Raw genomic sequence first — 21,790 nt, forward strand, 5'->3', positions numbered from 1 at the left:
AAAGGATAAGGCTATGTAAAACATATGTAACAAAAGAAACCAGGATATAATCTGAAAGTGATATGTACAGAAATGCAAAAGCTATCAAAAGAGCTATAGCATAACTTTGTCTAGCCAAGAAAATAAAAGGTGAATGTAGCCTAAAGTCAAGGGTAACAGAATTGTTAACTGTTTGCATAATAAGCAAAAAAATCCAATGAGGCACTAACCAATTCTTGTCGAAGCTTATTGTTCAGTTCAACAGCAGAATTCTAGGATGACTCTTCACATCTGTCAGGTACATACTGCTGCCCAGTCAATTCAAATTCTCTTCAAAACAGCTAATCTCGCTCCATATTGTCTTTTGAAGCTTCCTGGGAAAAAAAGTCTTTTGAAGCTAATCTTGCTCCATACAGCTAATCTTCACATCTTTCAAAGCATTTGCTAGGGCCCTTCGTGAGCAATAGAATATGACTTGCGCTACCAAAGCGTCCATAGGTATGTATTTCCTTACTGAAAACGTTTTTTTAGAAAACTATCCTTAGTTCATGACCAGTTGGTGAAAAAATGCTTCAAGCATTGTTGTTTCGAACCACACCTTTCTGTAGATGTAATTCAAGTTTTCTACAACCTGTAACTACTAATGTAGATAAAAGAAAAACTGTCTCACATTCCTTTATCTTATGCATGAAACTGTTCCATGTATTTTCAGAAAGCTAGAGTGTGGCATGTTTTACATCTATTATAACGGTCTACCATTTTTGGGCCCATCTATAACAAGGACTTGTCCCTTGGTAGTAAATGAAAATGTTTCTCCCTAAGTCTGTAGATTGTATTGTTCAGTCAAGCTGTTGCCCAATTGTACATGCAGCCACAAAGGCTTCCTGTGTATTTTCTTCTACATTAGAATTTTCTAGAGACTGTAAATTGTATTAGCGAGACAAGCAGTCATGCATTAGAGGCCTGGTCCATGACACAATTATATATAATGAGATCGAGATTTCATTGTACATGCATCCACAAGGCATCTTTTTATATTTTTTAACATGAGTGTACTGATGCAATGTCGTTCTGTTTTGTCATTTTATTTTTGTTATATCTTGGAGATGCTGAGCTTGATCAATATTTTGCCATTGAATTTATGAGTGGCCTATATGTTCACTTTTTGGAGATCCCTCCCACAAGTCACCATCCACATCAGTCAAGTGTCGAGTTCTTGATCCGACAGACACATCCATTGACCCATTGGTGCTCCAGGCAGCCACCTCTGTAGCTCTGCTATAACTTCTTGCGGTCACAGATGACAAAGGATCAGAACCAATGATTTGGGTGTATTTTATGGAAAGGCAAAATGAGAAGCTGAATCTTGGAGGATGTCTAGAAGCAAACAGATGTTAGCATGTGCATTAGAGGAGGTCCCCGTATAGTGCAGCAAGGGGGCAAAGTGTTTAGTGTATAATTTGCATGTTGGGAAACGATTGGTCGGATATGTTTTGCCATCCTTTTCCAATGAAACATCTCAGGTGGAGGTCATTCGACCTTGACAGACATCATTTTGCCTCATACACTTGCAACAATTTATTGACATATTTTGTTGCTTACTTTTGCCATTTTATGTACTTCGTTCACTATGGAGATAGTCTTTGAGATGTGTATAAAGTTACAGTGATCATGTTTTGCCAACCGATCATGTTCATGTTGTGAACCTTTTTTTTGGAGTTAAAACATTTAAGCAAAGCTTTCATTACATCTACTTTTGCTACCTTTTTTACCATGCCTTTTGAACTTACTGGTGATTAGATTTTGCAGCTTGCATAGTTGGAATAACTGGATACAAAACATTTTGCCAAACGGATGATATTTCTATATTCTATATTAATTTTTAACTTCCGTGGCAACGCACGGGCATTCACCTAGTATATATATATATATATATAACTTGCAAAGGTTGCCACAATCGTAGATTCTAATCGAACAGTACAGGTTTAAATCAGATCGTACATAAACATATATAAAAAGTTATAGAAAAGTAGCTAGACTCTTGAAAGGACCGGATAATTAAACAGCTCGGTTAATTAAAATCCTAAGTAAAATCACATGGCCACATCACATTGAGCTAGGCTGCAGTCTAGCAGCCTTGGAATAATCAACGTGCAACCCCCATTATCCGGAACCATATTTCTATGGTGTCGGCCATCCCCCGTCGGAATTAAGAGCCTTGCTAATCTCCAAAGGAAAACACGGATCTTAGATGAGCACAACTCAATCCATTAATTCCTTTTTCCTGTGATCTAGCCGCAGGCGTCCCTCCGACATTCTGGGGACTGTCCGTCGCCATCCTCCCCGCCAAGAGATCCCAACTCGCTCGACGGTCCTCAGCCTTCCTGCCAAGGCCGCGGAGTTGCATAAGGTAGCGCCGTAGTCAATATTGGCCTGTTAAGCGGTGTTTTGATGGGCCAGGTCCGAGTGGGTATTGTCTCGTGTCGTGTGACAATCCGGCCTGGCCCATCGCAAATCTCCTGTCATTTCTTCTCGCTCGCCACGATGTTGCGGAGAGCCGGACCGCCAAGACAAAACGGCGGTCTGTCGCCGGCGTTCCCTCCGTCGCGTGGTACTCCACCCGCTGCTGGAAATCTCTCGGCGCCCGTTAAGTGAGTTCCACCCTAACGCTCGTAGTACTAGATCCTCTTTTCTCTCTCCCCCATTTCCTCTCTTCTTTTTTTCGCGCGTGGAATCGCCATGAGACGACCTCGATTAGTTACCGTTGCCTGTTCCAGCTACCAAACTTTGTAGATTTGCGAGCAACTTGCTAAAAATTAGGGTTCCGATGAGTGGGACTTGGAGGGACTAGGAATTCGCCGAGAGCCGACAATTACATGTTGCAATTGGATAACCGCTCCAAAAACCCTTCCCGCCGCTCGACCGCCGAGAGCCGATTCCGATGCTTCTGGTTGGCCTAGAACTGCTGCATTATGTGAACCTGTCCTCCTTATATATGGTTGGTTCTGGGCAATATCATACTGTTGTCTGGACTCTGGAATGGTATGTTAGTCTGTCGACAGGTTAACTAGAAGAATGATGTAGTAGGTAAACCTTTTCTCTCTGATCGACGATGCGTTGTCACTGGCATGTACTACTCTAATTACTACTTAGATTCTCACTTGAGTATGCATCAAAGGTCACATAGTAATACTATTCTATAGCCCAGCCATTACAAGTAGCGATGTGACAATGAACCATTAATTCTTTTGAGATGGAGAATCCTATGCATGGTGTTCTACAACTAGGAACTAGCCAACATTCCAAATTCGTCTAATGACATATTCCCTGAATAGTTTTCCAGTTAAAGGAAACATAATACCTTTCTATGTCTTGTCCATTTATCATTTCTCCACATTTTTTGAATGATACGTTTCCACTTTAAATATCTGCTGGACTTCACAATATTCAGATATTCGATACTTTTAGTTCAGTTCTCAGCTAGTTATTACCATGGACATGCTGAAAGTGTTCCAAATTATAGGTCGTTTTTTAGCTTTTCTTAATACATATGTATTTCCTCTATACTAAATTATAAAGACAGTTTGGCTTTTCTAGATACAAAGTTTTTTTTCTATGCGCTTAGCGGCTTAGGTACATATTATGTGTAGATATATTTAGGATAAAGTGAGGATAAGGAACTGCCCAACGGCTGTGATGTCCGAACTTACAAATGCTTGGTTGTCACTGAAAAGTTCCATCGAATAGATGAAATACTGAGGATACGAGTCAGACATGCCAAGTGGGGCTTTTATTAAATAATAAAGACTTATCCAACAATGTCCTCATTGGAAAGTGACCGTTTGGGAACACTAGGGATGTGTATAATGAAATAGAAAAAATAGTCACAACTCACAACTTCACAAATAAATACCCATGCCTTTTTTTCCCAGCCAGCTATAGGCAGTATAAATTCAGATAGTTAAGGTTAAAGTGAAGCATGACTATACTGCAGTCGCGTCCTTTAAAATGGTCTTTAGGAGAGGAGAGGTGAGCAGAATATTCATATACACTGTGTTCAGAATTCCAGGTCCGCTCGATGCTAACTGTCCCCTTGTGATAGCACATGCAAATGCCTTGTTGTTTTTGCTAGAGAAGTACACGTATATATGTTTGCTAGTTGCAACCTCTGCAGAAGGTGTATAAAAAATTATTGAACCTAATTAATTCGATGGTCTAATCAGGAAGGCCAGCGATGCCCCTTCTGCTTTATTCTGACTACTGATTAAGCAGGGTTCCGGTACTTGCCACTCATTAAACAAAAGGCTAGTAGCTTCCTTGTGACATGAGGTTGTTTTTTTTTGAAGAATCAGGAGGGGGATACCCTACTGCGAATTTTATTAAAAAGCGAAAAGAAAAGGTTAGAACTTAATCAAGTTGAAGCGTCCTCTCTCACTTTTGTCTTACGCTCCAAACAATGTACACGACACATACTAGTGGTTTGCCTCCGTGACATGAGGTTGTTGGTGACCATATTACTGACGTGTGGACAGGCGTAAGCTAGGGAATCACCCCTCTATCCATGTGGTGAATTGCAGACTGACTGGACCTAGCTGCACAGCTAATTACTCTCTGAAACTTCTAATTTTGTATGCTAGTTCACACCCCAGCACTACGCTGCTATTGCTTGCTACAAGGAACATATAATGGCACAAAAATTTGGAAATCTTTTTTCTGCTGAATGAGACGATAGGTACATGCACACATGCTTTCGATTACTTGGAAGTTTTCCGCAGTGTCATAAACTTGAATATCCTACTTTGTTTTGTTGTTGTTGTTGTTTTCCAATAGTTGGATTTTTTTTTGTATCTGTTTGAATGATAGGTATGATCAGACATCTCAACAGCTAGATGAGAGGAGTAGGTTCTCTGAGCTGACAGAAGAGCGTGATGTATTGTGTTAACTATAGAAGTTGTATACAGTTGCATTGAAATATACTGGTGTATACATGAAACTAAAAGAAACAGTCATCCGAGATAGTTTATCAGCATAGAGATAGGGACCAAGCAAAGGCCTCTCTTCCTCAGCTCATTGCTCTCGTGGATCGCCTTCTCGTCGGCGCTAGAACTACTGATGGCGGCTTGATGGTCGGCGCCGGTCGTCACCTGCTGCTTTGAACTCATAGCTTCCAAGTACTTGGCCTGCAGCATTCGAAAAGAAGAAGAAAACAGGTGTAAGTACAACAACGCCGATCTCCAAGAACTAGATGTGGAAGCTGTAGAGCAAGCATATATACCATGAGCTGGGGCATGTCGTTGAACTGTTTCGCATCGGTGGCTGCCATTTGCTTCATGTGGAAGTTCTCCATGGTAGCCTTCTGCACAGGGAGAGTCCGCAATCACGTTAGAAGACAAGCTGTGTGCTACAACACTGTTTGAAACAAAAAGGCCTAGCTAGGCCTAACCAGAGGTCGAGGTCGAGTCCTTTTTGCTACTAACTAACCTGTTGGGCAGCTGCAGAAGAACTGCAGGCGGTGTCCTTCACGGACTCGTCGTCATCCTCGTCGTCGTTGCACATGAACTCGGACGTGATGAAGGAGGCGTCGTCGCTAAAGGAATCGAAGGAAGAAGAAGAGGAGAAGCTGCTGCCGCTGCCGCCAGGAACTGCAGGGGGTTGCTGACCGTCCGTCACTCTGGTGCCGTCCTGCGGCGTGGAGGCCAGGAAGTTGGCGATGTGCATGGCCCAGCTGCTCTCGCCGGCTGACATGGTGAGAGTGGCCGCCGGGCTGATGACGCATGAGGTGGAGGGTGATTTGCTCTCCATTGTTGTGATCACCCAGAGGAGGACAAGGAGGAGCAGCAGCAGCAGCAGGAGGAGCTCTTGTTCTTGGCAATGTGATGTGATGTGAAGAAAGCTCGGTAGAGTCCGTGGGTATATAAACAGTCGTAGTAGCAGCAGTAGGCACACATGGGCTGAGCTGAGTAGAATACGGTTGGGAAATCCCTCTCTGCGAATATTCTGGTTAGTTGCGTTGCGTGTGTGTTATTCAGTAGTAATGAACACTTGCGTTGTGGCAAATGATATGGCTGGATGGATAACACATAAACAGTGAGATCGAGATCCACTTCACCATCACCAGCTGCAGGTTGATGAAGCCCAGACCAAACCACTGTCACATCACATCAGCAGATGCATGAAGAGGAGGGCAGACTGGTCACGTACGGCCTCACGGGTCACTGGTTAGTGGTTACCGGTCACACGTCACATCGGATTCGGATCGGAGAGGAATCATCAGAGGAGCGCCGCGAGCACGTCTGTTGCTATCGCGCTCGCGCGGCATGGATGATGGACCACCTAATCCGAGGATCCGATACATGTATGTATCCGACGCGATCACGAGCGATATCCGGATTGAACTGGTTGTTTTCGAGAGCCAGGGACAGACAGAGTTAACGACGACGACGCAGGGATATGAATCCGATCTCATCTGAAGCCACCCAATCCGTCCGATGCGAGTAGAACGAATGTTTTTTTTAATTTTTATTTATTTATTTATTTATTCATTCATTACCCTTATTTAATCTGTTGGGCACGCATACATTATACCACGTGCCACATACTGTAGTGATCCGTTTTGTATTGTATCGTAGCAGCGACAGGATCATACGTGAGCGTGTGATCGGATCAAACCAGGCTACCAATCTGCGCTGCTCGTTTGGCCTTCATCGGTCCAAATACTACTCCAATAGGCAATAGCCACGAACAATTCTGCTAGAGGTTTAATTAGGGACGCAGGCCGGGCCATGGTAACGTAATCCGCCCGCGCGTGCCTTCTTCGACAGTCGACACACTACAGCTGCTACCGTGTGTTGTAGGCAAAGAGGTTGATGTTTAGTCCTAAATAGCGTTATCAATCGAGACTAAAAATACTACAACAATATATATATATATAGCTTTTTTTTCTAGCCCAGACATCCAATATAACCATTGAAGTTTATGTTCTTGCTCTCAAGTATTTTCATTCTAAGTTCAAAAGGGTATTAACTCCATGCTCTTATATTCTCTATTGCTGCTTATTTCATGGTGGTTTAGAAATAAATAAAGAATTTATGATTTTTTTTCAACAGTATCGTCAGCGTCGAGGATCTATGAGGATGCTGCGTCACTGTCTTTTCATGGTTTAGTCCCCGGTTCTAAATTAAGAGATGATAAGGTCTTTAGCCATGTATTGAAAATCCCGGTTAGAAACTAGTAGGAATATATGAAGCGGCTTTTCATCCCAAAATATATAGCAGCCCCTTCCCGTAGTGACGCTATGCAGTCGTGGCTACTGCTTATGTCATCGCCACCTCCGTCCTCCTGTCGTCTGCCATGCATGGCTTCCTCGATGTCCATGGGTAACATAGCGCCATGCATGCCATCGTGCATGTACGATCAGATTTTGGATCGCTGCGAGTTCATGCAAGCTGGTATCTTGCCCCGGCCCCTTTTCCTTGACTTGATCTCCATCGTCGTCCGGTCCCTCTTGCTCCAACTGCTAGCTAGTAATGACCAAATCATCTCGTTGATACCACGAGCTCTCAATGCAAATAGCCGGCGCGCATCCTCTAGGATCTCTGGCGATCTCGCGCGCCCCGCCTCCCACCATGCATGCCACTCTCATACGCAGTGGCGAAGCTAAAATAAAATGAAGTTGGACGAAGGAAAAAATATATCAAGATTAGCGTGTTTTTGTGGGACTATTGTTTTTAGGTATAAACCTTTCGAAATAATGATTTTTTATTCGAGGACCCCATATATATACACACATATGTTTTAAATTTTCATGTATTTTTAAACAAACTAGTGATATTTAAGTTCCTAGTATCATAAAAGAACGCCAACTAAACTATCAAAGTGCATTCTGTTAGCTCATCACGAGCTTCAAATATATGGCGCATTGGCGCGCATGCACGCATGATTAGAGAGGATGGATCTCTCGCGATCTCGTCCACATGACATTCTCATGCACCCGCTCGCTTCTATACCACATGCCACTATTGTGATGTGTATATATGTAAATATATACTCACTTGGAAAATTTTAGTGCTGCAATTTGCACAGCATGCAAAGTAAGCTAAGCCTAGCTAGCTAATGGCCTGTATAATTTGGTTGCACGCAGCCACACGCCGCACGGTGCCTTCTTTGACTTTGACTTATCCTGGAAAGGTGTGCTTACTTTTTTCTCCGTGCATGAGATCAATATTATTGTTTGTTATGGTTTGTTTGGTTCAACTGTAGATTCTTGAAAATATGATTCGAACAGTGAGCTGTGTTGTAAACTAACAATTATAGAAAATCTAAAATTTGTTTGCTGAAACAACTGTTGATTATAAATTTCATAAGTGAATAGCACCTTATAACATATATGACATGAATCAAACTGAGGTAAAAGATATGTAGATTTTTAGTAATTTATTCAGTTGTTGTATCCGTTTAGTTAAAATTCTAAAAGATGAACCAACCACAACATAAGAGTGCGTAGTGCTCTTCGGGGTCAAACATGCATATTTTTCGAAACGGGGAAGTATTTCTGTAAACTTTATTCACTTTTGGAGTCTTGTAGATGCTTGTAGAGGGAAAAAATATTTTTCCCCCAATGGATTTCCCACTCGGTCCAACTACCTCCCCCTTCCATCTCGGCCCGGGCCCAACTATCTAACACTCTCTTGAGCCCAGCAAACGTCTCGGTAGTCTGCATGGCCCAACACCATCGCTCCCTCACTCCCCAGTTCTCTCCCGGTCTCCCCACTTCGGCCTCTCCGCGGGCCGAACCCGCTCACCCCCGCCCTCCCCTAGCCACCGGTCATCGCCGCCGCGTCCACCGACGGGCCCACCCAACGACCTCGCTGCGCCCACCCGTACGCCTCCATCCAGCTTAGCGGCGCCCGAGTCACAGACCAGTCACATGTCGCCGCGGCTCCTGCTCAACAATGTCTCCTGCATGCGGAACGCACAGACGGTGCTCCGTGACATCAACCTCAGCGTCCACGACGGCACAGCCCTCGTCCTTACCGGCGCCAATGGCTCCGGAAAGACCACCCTCCTCCGCATGCTGGCGGGCTTCTCGCGCCCCTCGGCGGGGGAGATCCTCTGGAACGGACACGACATCACCTCCCCCGGCGTCTTCCAGCAGTACAAGCTGCAGCTCAACTGGATGTCGCTCAAGGACGCCGTGAAAGAGAAGCTCACAGTGCTCGAGAACGTCCAGTGGTTCGAGCTCCTCGAGGGGAAGGACGGCAGCAGGTCGGGCCCGGCCATCCAGCTCATGGAGCTCGGCAGGCTCATGAACGAGAAGGCCAGGAGGATGTTGTCCATGGGGCAGAGGAAGCGGCTGCAGCTCGCCAGGCTGCTCGCCATCGATCGACCCATCTGGCTGCTGGACGAGCCCTCCATCGCGCTGGACGCAGAGGGTACCAGGCTGCTTGAACACATCATCGCGGAGCACCGGGAGAAGGGTGGCATCGTGTTCGTGGCCACGCATCTGCCGATTCAGGTTGAGGATTCTATGTCGCTTCGGCTTCCCCAGAGGTTTCCTCGGAGGAAGACGCTGGTTGATCTTGTCCATTGATGGCTTGACGCCAATGTGACCAGGAATTTAGTTGTATCTCTCTAATTCCTCTCCAGCTATCTGTCTGAATGTTGTCAGAGCAATATTTTTTTTGCTGGTGCTGCATTTGTCATCCTTTTTTGACAGCATGACAATACATTATCTATGTTGATAATATGTGCAGTTGTTCTTTGTGATCACTGTTTTGATGCATTTGCCCATGTATTTGGGAACAATAGAAGGCATTTGCCATGTCTGATATATGTACAGCTGTTCTTTGCGATCATGGTGTTGATGCAATGACCCCCTTATATATATGGTACTTGCTGGTGGAAACTCTGTTGGCTGTTCAATGTTTAGCAGGTTTATTCACGCCTTGCATGTCTGCGTGAAGCTTCAAGTGTTGGATACTCGGCAAACTTGACCAAATATGGGGAGACCTTTGGACAGGATCAGGTATAGATGTCTGATTTGAGTGTCTCTTTTCTCATATTCTTGTGAATTGACTAAGGTTGATTTCTTCCATAACAAATTTTGTTTTAGTCTGAATATGTTATTGTTGTCATCTGAATATATTCAGAAGTGGCTGATTTTGCATTTGTAGCATGTGCAGTGTTTAATTCACAAACAATGTTTTTTACTACTTACAATAACTACTAACAAATTAGTTTAGGCCATGTCGACAAAATTTGGTGCCCAGTTGCTGTAAAGCCCAAAATTGGTAGAAGGATAATAATAATAAAAATAAACAAATATATTTATTATAGTGGTTTGGAAATTCTTGAAACCTTGGATTAAATAATAATAATAATGATAGAATTTTAAATGGAAAGAAAAATAAAAAGAAAAAGAATGTGCTACAAAAATAATAATAATAATAATAATTATATATATCTTCTTATACTGGTATTTTAATTGTGCACTTGACCTATGTGTCAAACTCACTAACAACTTCAAGATTTAAATGGTAAATTTTGAAATGAAGAAAGAAATGCAAACCTAAAAGAAAAAGGATAAAAAAAGAGAAATCCTCAATGGGCCGAATCCCTAGCCAGCCCATTCCCCCTGCATCGCCTGGGCGCGGCCCGCGCGCTCGCCCTCGCTGTCCCTGTCAAGCCGGGCCCGTTGGCCAGCCGCTCTGCGCCCACACTCCCTTCATCCTGCCATTACGCCTTACCTCGCTGACAACGTGCCCCCCTGTCAGCTTCTTCAACGGACTCTGCAGCTCGCAGATCACGCAATCCCCGGTAACAAACTCCGGCCACGCGCGCCCGTGCCGGGTCTTTCGCTGACCAGCGGGGCCCAGTCGTCATCCTTCTTCCCCCACTCGCTCGACGCAGACCCAATCCCAACAGAAATCGCCGCATGGCTCGCCGCTCACTTCGGATCGGCCGAACGACCTCCTGGATATCGGGCTGCCCCACCCGATGGTGTATAAGGGACCCCGGCACTCGATTCATATCTCTCGCCTCGCTGTTACTCGCCCTCCTCGCCACAATATCGATAATTTTGCGCCGTCGCGGGGAAAACAGGGGCTGCCGCGGGGGAACTTCGGCTAGCCGTCATCCGCGCCTCCAGTGTGGGCCTCAGGGCCTTCCCTCGGTTGCGGGTCGGGCGCTGGTGGCCTCGCCACCTAGAATTGTCGCCGGGGACTTCACCAATTGGTCGCCGGACCTCTCCTATCACGATCGAGCCGCCGCGCAGCGAGGGCGGACTTCCTCGGAGCTTAATCTGCGGTATGGCTACCATTTTCCTACTCGCCGTCTCTCCCTCTCCGTTTCGCACAAGGTTGCGCTAGGATTAGGACTTCTCGGTACGCTCCCGGTTTGGCCGGCCATGGCCACCGCCGCACCGGGCGTGTGCGCCGCCGCCCGGGATCGAGCTGGGAGTGAGTTGGCGGGCGCCGTCGATTTCCTAGTGCACGGCTGAGATTAGGTTAAGTGCTGCCTATTGAATCAGGGTCGTTGGATGTGTAGCCAACGGCTGGGATCGGCGGCGGAATACCGTTTCGTGGCATTGGATCGTGACCGTCCGATTGGAAACTGGCGGATGGATCCGGCCCCGCGTTGCAATCCTTGTATCGATCGTGGGCGGTTGGATTCTGATCCAAGGGCGGAAATAGAATATCGGTTCGCGTTCTGTTGTGGGTCGTGGATCGGTGATCTGACGGCTCAGAATAGACAGTACCCCTTCGTGGCCAGACATTTGCATATGAATCCCTGTGATAGATAGAAAATAATCCGCGGTCCAGTCCAGGTTTCACTGAGTCTAAGTATCTTTCTGCTTAAGTCCCTGGATTGTTTATTAATTGTGCGCGCAGCCCAGACTGTAAGGAAAAACCTATAAAATCATTTAGAAATTGATTTTTAGTGTAAAAATAAATGTTAGAACTTGTTTAATTTATAGAAAATACATATGAAGTCCAAATCAACTCATTTTAATTTCTATAATTTTATAATAATATTGTTTATCAATTAGTACCACTGTTTCACATGAAAGTCATATTAAAATTTATATCTTATTTAATCTTGTGCAAAACGCATAAAATCATTAGAAATTCATAACTTAAAATCTATGATTCCGATTTGATTCATTCAAGTTGCGTTAACTTCATATAAATATTTACTATGCAGTAACAACAGTTATTGTACTATGTTCCATTATTTTATAATTAGATCTTTATTTAACTTCTGTTGGATAGTCTTGTTAATCTGCTTATCGTTATAATCTACTAGAATATAATTTATGGTCAATTTATAACTTAGATTAAAAGTCGATATAGTTACTTGGAGAATAACATCTCATATGATTTATATTAACCAAATTATAATATAGTCTAATATTTTAATCACATAGATCTTTTATAAATCACAACTCCTTAATGGTAACTCCGATTTTAATAGTTCTCGATCCCTTTGCGATCAGCCAGGAACCCTCGTCGGTGAATCCTAATTTTCTGTTTGGTGTTTGCAGAACCTTTTTGAACGATCTAGGCTTCCTGGAATTAGGAACGTGGATTTGGTAAGTATTATCATCCATCCAGATTTTCGTCTTTGCGTTAGTACTATTCATGTTCACGTTCCAAGAGTGAATTTTGTAGATCTGCTCCTCCAATGGCGACCTTTAGCAAGGCTAGCAGGTTGTGTGGTGCAGTGACTATGCAACCAAAACAGCTGTGGAGTCTACTACTCTCGAGAATCTTGCCTAAGCTGCTCGGTCTTCCTGGTATTTTGCTGAAGAAATTCCGAAAGGAAGGTGTGATGGAATTGGATGCTGCTGCATTGCCAGAGCTGCCACAGGATGTGTTGATGGACATCTTTGGTACACTTGAGGTCCCTGACCTCATCCGAGCAGGCTCGGTTTGCTCGTCATGGCATGCTACCTACAAATGCTTGCTCGACCTGAGGCAATACAAGCAACCCCAGACACCATGCCTGTTCTACACTTGTGAATCTGCCGGTAGCAACGTAGGGTTTCTATACAGCCTCAAGGAAAATAGGTCCTACAAGTTAACTCTACCGGAGCCACCCATCCGCAGTAGGTTACTGATCGGGTCCTCCAACGGTTGGTTGATTACTGCAGATGAGAGGTCGGAGCTGCACCTTGTGAATCCCATAACTGGAGAACAGGTTGCACTTCCCTCTGTGATTACCATAGAGCATGTGAATCCCATCTTTGATGCATCAGGTACTATCCGTATGTACGAGTTGTCATATCAGACACCACCCGACCTGTTTGATCTCGGTGATCTGCGCGATGAACTCTACTTCAAGGCATTTGTGTTTCCCGATCCATCCACCACTGGAAGCTACATCGTGGTTCTTATTCATGAGCCATATTCACGACTTTCGTTTGCACGACCGGGAGATGACAAGTGGACCTGGGTTGGACAAGGTAGCCAATATAAAGACTGCACATATGTGGATGGTCTTTTGTATACAGTGAATTACTCTGGAGAAATTGATGCGTTTGATTTTACCGCGTCTCCTGTTAAAATGACAGTAATTATGAAAGAGCTGAAGTATCCTGTATGTGAAAACATGTACATTATTCAGGCTCCATGGGGTGATCTGCTGCATGTTTGGAGGACTATTGACGTTCCACCCAATGCTCCGCCGCAGTGGGTCCCTGGAGAATGCATGTTCGAAACCTTAAAAATACAAGTGCATAAAGTGGACTTGGAAGCAAAGCAACGAGTGGAAATAAACAGGTTGCAGTGTGATAGTGTTTTATTTCTTGGCCACAACGATTCACTTTGCCTTAGTGCTCAAGTACATCCAGAACTCAAGTCAAATCATGCATACTTCAGTGACGATTTTAAAGAAGTGGCTGTTTCATTAAAAAATTGCATGCGTGATATGGGAGTTATGGACTTGGAAAATAGTGTCAAGAAGGAAATTGTCTCTCAAATTTGGTCCAACTGGCCCTGTCCCACTTGGATAACACCCAATCTTATGAAGCTGAATCAGGCATTCAACAGATAGCTTTTTAGGTATTATTATTTAGTACCTTTGTTTTGTTATTTTTGTATCGAAAATGGTGTAATTGATATTATGATAAAAGAATTGTACGTCATACAATGGTCATTCTACCTAATAAGATGTGTAGCGGTAAAAACGATAATGGCTGCTTGCAGATTCAGAGAGAACGAATAAATTTTCAGCAGTGATTCTTGTGATAGGAGCCATCAATTTAGAGTTCCACACTTAGGCTAGTTTGCTCCTTCGGGATGAAGGGAATCGAGGGGAAAATTAGTTTATTTATACCTAAATCTAGCTCTCATTGATTGCAGATAATTAAATCCAAGAAGCAGATAGTCGTTCTATTTGACATGTGGAAACAGGTAAAAACTAGTGAACTTTACAGTCTCGAGAATATATTAATACAATCCACCGATGGTGTACAACATATTCAATGAAACATTTTATATGTACAAACCTAAACGGCTAGCGTAATTGTACAACGACACACATTAAAGAAGTTTGCCAAAATAACGAACAATGAAACTAAACATTTAACGGCCCTGTAGAATTGTGATGCTCATGTTATTCAGCGATCTTCGCGCGTGTACTGACTTGACTGACTAGTTTCATAATTCCTAGTAGTAAAATATACAGGTTCTTTGGGGTAGGAAGTGGGGTTGTTTCATTTGCTAGCATGAACACAACAGATGGCATGAGTGGCCTTGCATATGGACCGTCTTGCACGCATAGAAGACCCAAGTGAATACATCGTACCGCTGGACAACTCTCCAACGTCGCCTAGATGACGTAACCATTTGTCAATTTAGCCAGATAACTGCTACGATATTTCTTCTACTGAAATTATCAAGCTAAAACTTCTAATTACCTTGTAAACTTTTCCGAATCCACCTTTTCCAAGCATGTTAAAATCAGAGAAGTTGTTTGTCGAACTAGCGCGTTGAGCTGAGCAGCTTAGCGAACGTATTAGGACCACCTCGGAAGCGCAGACCAAGGTTAGCCAGCTTATAATGTTGAGTCTCACGGAGTTCAGCCCGACCTTACTTGAACAGGATCAGTTCTATAGGATCGTACCATTGCATCTTGACTAATAAAGAGGCAAGCACTTAAGCCTGATTGATTGAGGCAATGACCTGTGGGCCAGAGCGTGATTAACGGCTGGGATTGGCTCTGTTCGCTGGGTCTTGTGTTATAGAGGATCGTTCCTGGTCAGGCCATGCTTGTCTTGTCTCGGAGTCTGGGTGGCCCATAGGTTGTCTGATAGGCTCCCTTTTTCCTACTTTGGTTTTCATTTTGCTTTTTACCATATTGCAATCAAAGAAATTTGATCAAAATATTCCATTTGCAATTAATGGACCAAGTTTTTTTCCTTTTGCTTTGTTTCATTTTGAAGGAAATTTGATCAAACTGTTCCTGTCGCAACAGTTGTTTTCTCGCTCAACATTAGGCCATGTATGGTTTCTTTAGTCTAGGGACTAAAGATTAGTTAGGGGACTAAAGTTTAGTCCCTAACATGTTTGTTCTAAGTGCTAAAAATAGTAAGAATATACTAAATGACTCATAAGAAGACTAAAATGGTCTTTAACATTCTCTTGCTATTAGTACAATTGAACTAAATGAGGGGTAAATGTGTAATTAATATGGTTTAGTCCCTTTTAGCATATATGTGAAGGACTAAAGACTAAATCATTTTAGTCCATATTTTAGTCTTAGTGTTTGGCATAAAAAGGACTAAATGAGACTAAAAACTAGAGACTAATATTTAGTCCCTCTAACCAAACACCCCCTTACTCTCAATCAAAGAAGGGGCGGATTTGTTGCTCAAAATTCTCTCGTAGCAAGAGTGCAAGTCTTGTGCTGCAGTTTGCTTGCTTCAGGTTCCTTCATCTTTGATTGTACATGCGATGCACAACACATGTGATAACTCTTGCTACTTGATTTGCAGAAGTTCACAGTTATTTTGATCTGTCTTTTTTTGTCCCAAGCAAAGCTGAGTTACATTTAAAAGAAGAAGTATATTAGTAAGTATATAACAAAAAAAAGAAAAATCGAGTTCCTAAACATTGTGAGCGATGCAGTCTGCAAATCTCAATATTTGCCAACTGCCATGCAGTAAGGCTAAGGTACACTGTTTACTTGCTCTTCAGGTCAAGCTCCTCTGCGGCAGCAGAAACAGCTGACCATCATGCTAAATTCGTAGCGGGTTTTTCTCGAACTAGTGGAACTTTGGAAAGGCCTCGTAGTGCTACACTGCCTCGTTTCTTTGGTAGATGTGTATGAGGTCCGTACAACTCCGTGGCAAATGGGTAATATGACTTGTGGGTAAAGATGTGTAACCTTTGCAGAGTGTAAAACCGGTATATCATTCGTGCTCACAGTCATAAGCGGCTCGGACACTCACATGATTAACTTATGGAATTAAACTCAATTTGTCATTTGCATTACATTGTGGGTGTTGTTATTAATCCTGATCTCTTATTTAATTGGGTTGGTATCTACTTATATCTAGTAATTGCTAATAAAATTTTGACCAACTTTAAAAGCAATGCTCAGCTTTTACCATCATCTTTGGTAATCCTTACACTCATGAGCTCCCACTTTTGGCGAGTTCATGCACATTATTCCCCACAACTTGTTGAGCGATGAACTTATGTGAGCTCACCCTTGCTGTACTCACATCCTCCAAGATCAAGGACAGGCACTACTGGATGAAGCGCATGGAGGATGCTATGATAAGATCGTGAGAGGTCTAGGCTGTCGTCTCCCAATCAACTTTGGTTGCTGGATCGTTGTCTTCATATGATGTAATTATTTAACTATTTTGTACAAACTCCGTTATATATTAATGTCGTGACATTATTTTCTATACCATGAGTCATAATATGTGTAAGACTTGGTCACAACACACTTGGTGATTATCACATACCCGGGTTTTGGTGCCCCTGAAATCCGGGTGTGACAACGACCATTCTTGAGGCCAACCGAATGTGGACACGTGGCCATGATGGGCCCGTTCTCCTTCCTTGGTCACATGAACGAACGAAGCAGAGACAGTTTTCTTTTCTTCAACTTGCAGTATGGGGCGGCACAACACAGGGAAGGAGGCGACACCGGCTGAGCGAACTCGTCGGTGGCCATGTCTGGTGGCGTGCTGGAGCAGCGCGGGCAGGCCGTGGCTCTGTTGTCGCAGAAGTATTTTTGAGGGCGGCATGGGCTTTGCAGTAGCTAGATTAAGATTAGATTTATCTATATCTAGAATTTTATAATTTCATATTAATTCTAGAAAATTTAGATTTAGGGTACAGTTCAAAAAATGCCCTAGGAGCCTTAAAGAAATTTGGGCAAAATTCCTGCCAGTATTTTAGAACCGCGTGGAATTTCTTTTTTTTGTAAAAAAGGAAAATCCTGGAAAAGAATACAACAAAACTTACCGCGGACTTCTACTGGATATAATAACATGTCTCAAACATACCTTACACTTAGAAACACTATACAACAATCAAAGTTTCTCTAGGGTTTTATTTTACTAGATTTACACATTGATATAAAACAAAATAATTCTTCACTATTTAGGAAAAAGAAAAGCAAGGAAAAGAGAGGGTAACACCTTAATTTGGTGAATATTAGAAAAAAATCTATACCCCAAATTCAGGGTGTTAAATATCTGGTCATTAACTTTAATACCGATATGACCACCGGAAATAATTGATTTGATCCCGGAAATCCAAACACTAAAAGCCCTTCAACCTAAAAGTGTGTTCCACAAAAGTCCACTTAACTTTATCGTACGTCTTTTCAAAATATATTTTAAAAATCACTCCACTATATTTCTTCCTATGTAACTCATGGATGGTCTCGTGTAAAACAACGACCCTAGTGACTCTCGATCAAGATTCAAGCCACCAAGAAATAGCCTCCATTAGCTTCTTTTCTTCCCTTTATAGCTTAGCATGGGAGGTCCAAAGCCATGACGTGATAGATAATTGTCGCCGTGAGCACGAACTGAACCTAAACAACCTGACCAACCCTAGTGGTAAGATCAACCTTCCAGCCAGGAAGGAGGTCTGCCGGCCGGTTAAATAGGGGAAGTAGCTGGTCCTTCGTGAGCTTCTTGGGCAGATCCAAATAATTGACAGGAAACTCAATTGGACGGCAGGGTAGGATAGATGGTCTAAACAAGAGGCAAGTCTTCTTGAGAGCATTGAATTGGAGAGACGCTGCTCTTCTGGATATTTTTTAACAAAAAGGGGTTTCCACCATTAAGAAATAGGAAACGAGTTTCATACATGACCAACATATATCCACCAAAAAACTATGACTTAGAAGACTGTCAACTGAAGAAAGCAAGCGGAATTAATCCTAAACAGAAAAACCATTCTAAAAAGGAAAATACACCCAACCACTCATGGTCAATTCTAGCTAAGTCAGACTTTATTACATGGGGAAGATCACACCCCAGCGGGTTACAACTAACATCGCTACAAACTGTTTAAACCAGGGAGAATTTAAACCAGAACAGCACCAGATAGTGCCACAAAGATGTCACCATTCTCCATCCAAGTTTTTTGTTGAAAAAATCTTTAACCGGTCACAGGTGTCCTTCCTTCCATCTTTGTATGGATCAGAGCCCAATCATTCATACAAAAGTAGCATATGAAGAAAATAGCATCAGTGTAAACTGTATTTTTACCATTAAAACAAACACCATTTCTAACCCTCTAGAGGGTCCAAAGGATCGCACTGCAGCCCACCACGATAAGATTTCTGCTTTTATTTTTAAACTTATAGATCCATTCTCCAAACATATTTTCAGCAGTTTTTGACATTATGTGCATGTTCATCACCGTACTAATCACCCTCCAAGTGAAAGATGTGATCCGGCAATCGAAAAAAAATGTGTTTCGTAGTTTCCATACAACCACACCAAAAATAGTTAAAGTTTTCTTTCCAGTTTCGTTTTTTTAGGTTTTGTTTTGATAAGACTCTATTCTTTATGACAAGCCACAAGAACACTTTTATTCTTTGGGGGTATTCGAGCCTTCCAAATGAACCAGAAAGGAATCCTATCCAAAGAGCTTCTACACTTGAGATAAAGTGATTTAACAGAAAATCTTTTTTTATTAATAGTCCATATAGCTTTATCTCTTGAATCATCAAGATTAATGTCATTTCATATGTTTTTCAATTCCTCCAATAACTGAGTACTTTCTCCATGTAATCTTCTTCTAAATATTAGAGAATCACAACAAAAGCTTCTGCTGGGGATTGAATAGCAAATTAGCTAGATAAATGTGCCTAATGCCAACATGCAACTACTACTTTTATTCTTGACTCGCTTCAATTTATATACGAACATCTAGATTTTTTTCTGAAATTAAGTAACATTAATACTTACATGAACTGAACCAAACCCCAGTGTTTGTTCCAAAAATATAGGAATAAGGATGAAACCACTATTTGGGTGACCTTGCTCATAGCGTAAGTACGTTCCTCATTCATTGTAAAGGTGAAATTTTGAAACAATCATAATTGAACATAAAAAAACTTACTGCTTGGAGAAGATCTACTCTTGTTCATCGTTAGTTCCTTGTAGCTGACAAATGAATAGTTTGACACATTAGCAAAAACATTATTTCTTAAAAGACCAGCAGAGAATGAAATGACATTTGAGACTGACTGTTACCTCTAGACCATGGCAGAAGTGCCTGTGCAGTTTAAGATCATCTTCTTTGCGCACTCGAACTTCGCACTCGTTATAGTTGCATTTAATGCCTTGTATTTTATGCATGTTACGGCAGTGCAAGATTATCTACACACAATTTTAAATTAGACATGCACCATCGATAGTAAATACGAATATATTTGATAGTTACAACTTTACCTCTCGTATAGGGACTTTGCTATTTTGATGGAGCTGCCGTTCAAAAAAGCACATATGACAGATAATAGATTTGCTGTTCAGCTGACTACTCAGTGTGACATATGTGCTATACTGGGATTGCACATCAATTGGAACGCCGTCCTAGAATGAAAAAGAAAAAGATAGCATAAATAGTGGCGGATGACAGAAAAAAATTAAGGTATGGCAAAAATTGATAGCATAGATAACAAAACACTATTTGAAATCATAGTCACAAGAAACATACGACCTTCGACCCGAGAACGTCGTCTCCAATACGAGTATACGGAGTCATTTTCGTTACCACTATATAAAAATCTCTTACAGATAGTGTACACCGACACGTCCTAGGGGACTTTGTGATTATATTTAAAATTAATGTCTGTCTAATTATTTTATATCAAATTTTATCAACTGCAAGTTTGCAACAGATACCTATACTAGTTTTGACATTGTTCTTGCATTTGTTTGTTTCTTTTGGTTCCATTTTTTATTGTTATTGATAATCTTCAGAAGTTTATTGTGCTTTAAAAACAATCATCCAATTAATTGCTAACTAATAAATTGAACACTCAGTAACGGAAAAAAAAGACTTCTGGTTCCCTAGTAGGCCAGGGTTTTACCGTTCTTACATTATAGGATTAAGAAGTCAAGAACTGCTGAAATGGCAAGACACGGGTTGCAAAACTCTAGAAAAATTGTAAGCTGACGAGCGGAGGATTGCAGGAGCCAGAAAGACAGCAGCATACGAGCAATAAGCAGCAGCCTGCAGGTGGCTAGTACTGGCACATAGCAGTTCTCGCTTGATATATGTTTCATGATCACGAATAAAAAGCGTCGCAAATATACGTAACGAACGATTGCGTCAAATCTAAGGATTGGGCCAGGAAACTGCGTACCGTCCCCGCGGTGGCAGTATGACTGCCCTCAGCCTCATCCGTCATCGGGTTGGTTGGCCCCGGAGCCGGAGGTGATCGGTGCCGGTGCGGGTCCAGGCGCTCTGGTTTGATTGCATAGTAATTATTGGGATTACGCCCACGACCACGAGATTGAAGGACTCCTGATCCTGGTGCGCGCTGCTGGTCTGCAGCTTCATCCGTGATGGGTATGGGACCTATGGGTCGTGGCTCGCCATGAAGAAGACGTTGCCGCAACATCTCCATGATGTACCGCACAGGTACCATTATCCCTGAACAAAGGCGCGCCACCGTGTCTGCTCCGACTCGAACAAGCCATTGGAGGCATCCATCTTCCGGAAGCTGTCGGGGGAGCCTGTTCTTTCTCCTCGCCATGGAGTCGGTTAGCAGCGTTTGCGTTTGACGAGCAAGAAATGGCTGCGGTGGGAGCTAGGGAGTCGAGGAAAGAAGCGGAGGATGGCAGAGATTGGGGTTCTTGGAGATTGGGGTTGTTCTTGGTGGCGGAGAGGGAGGGAGGTGGAGGATGGCTGTGGCTGCGCGATGGTATTCAGCAGCAGAAGGGAGACGGGAGACGAAGAGGCACAGCATTCAACACTTATAACGGAGCACAGGCGCGTTTCCTTGTTTCTTCTTTTATATACAGAGCGGCCGAGCGGGACCGGGGAGCAATCAGCCCATCCACGGGAACGGGAGACGCAGCCGCCTCTCTCTTCCTCCTATCTCTCTTCCTCCTATCCTATCCACGGGAACCGGAGACGCAGCCGCCTCTCTCTTCCTCCTATCCGATCCCTCCTCCCAAACGCAGCCTCCGTCTGCCCACCACTCCCTCCTCCGCTGCGCCGCAGGCCGCAGCAGCACCAATAGGTCACCACACGCGCCTGGAGTTGGACGACGCGACTGAGGCGCAGCAGTTCGACCGGGATGGCGGGATGCGCTCAGCGAAATC

At 43.1% G+C, this 21,790-nt stretch overlaps 3 protein-coding genes and 1 non-coding gene across 5 annotated transcripts in view; 3 read left to right on the plus strand and 1 right to left on the minus strand.

Annotated features, from left to right (window-relative positions):
- Window positions 1-14,158, plus strand: part of LOC109939218 (uncharacterized) — a 73,988-nt gene extending 59,830 nt beyond the window's left edge. Inside the window, exons 1-3 of one of the 2 annotated variants that reach the window (XM_008670624.2) lie at window positions 10,752-11,283; window positions 12,521-12,568; window positions 12,648-14,158. In XM_008670624.2, the coding sequence (XP_008668846.1) occupies window positions 12,661-14,031 (1,371 nt within the window). In that variant the 5' untranslated portion in view covers window positions 10,752-11,283; window positions 12,521-12,568; window positions 12,648-12,660 and the 3' untranslated portion in view covers window positions 14,032-14,158. Of the gene's footprint in view, window positions 1-10,751; window positions 11,284-12,520; window positions 12,569-12,647 lie in introns of those variants that run through there. The other variant, XM_020548115.2, reaches the window with a different exon arrangement.
- LOC103645902 (uncharacterized) lies at window positions 5,075-5,813 on the minus strand. The gene is made up of 2 exons (XM_023301595.2): window positions 5,461-5,813; window positions 5,075-5,335 (listed from the first exon to the last, which is right to left on the minus strand). The coding sequence occupies exons 1-2, from the start codon at window positions 5,779-5,781 to the stop codon at window positions 5,138-5,140; spliced, it is 519 nt and encodes a 172-aa protein (XP_023157363.1). The 5' UTR covers window positions 5,782-5,813; the 3' UTR covers window positions 5,075-5,137.
- Window positions 8,906-9,568, plus strand: LOC103648379 (ABC transporter I family member 1). Its single transcript, XM_008672861.2, has one exon. It carries the CDS (start codon window positions 8,906-8,908, stop codon window positions 9,566-9,568), a length of 663 nt encoding a protein of 220 aa, XP_008671083.1.
- A 904-nt stretch (window positions 14,159-15,062) lies between the features above and the next one.
- On the plus strand, window positions 15,063-15,295 carry LOC111591086 (small nucleolar RNA U3). The gene has a single exon (XR_004856848.1). It is a non-coding gene; the product is annotated as a small nucleolar RNA U3 (small nucleolar RNA).
- Window positions 15,296-21,790: the final 6,495 nt, after the last annotated feature.

The sequence above is a fragment of the Zea mays genome, chromosome 2, assembly GCF_902167145.1.
Source record: "Zea mays cultivar B73 chromosome 2, Zm-B73-REFERENCE-NAM-5.0, whole genome shotgun sequence".
Classification (NCBI taxonomy): domain Eukaryota; kingdom Viridiplantae; phylum Streptophyta; class Magnoliopsida; order Poales; family Poaceae; genus Zea; species Zea mays.

Excerpts from the sequence above, each read along its gene's own strand:
- LOC103645902 (XM_023301595.2), bottom strand. The coding sequence starts at position 5,781 with ATGGAGAGCAAATCACCCTCCACCTCATGCGTCATCAGCCCGGCGGCC. Across the intron at positions 5,336-5,460 it reads CTTCTGCAGCTGCCCAACAG|AAGGCTACCATGGAGAACTT; the intron begins GTTAGTTAGTAG and ends CTCCCTGTGCAG.
- LOC103648379 (XM_008672861.2), top strand. The coding sequence starts at position 8,906 with ATGTCGCCGCGGCTCCTGCTCAACAATGTCTCCTGCATGCGGAACGCA.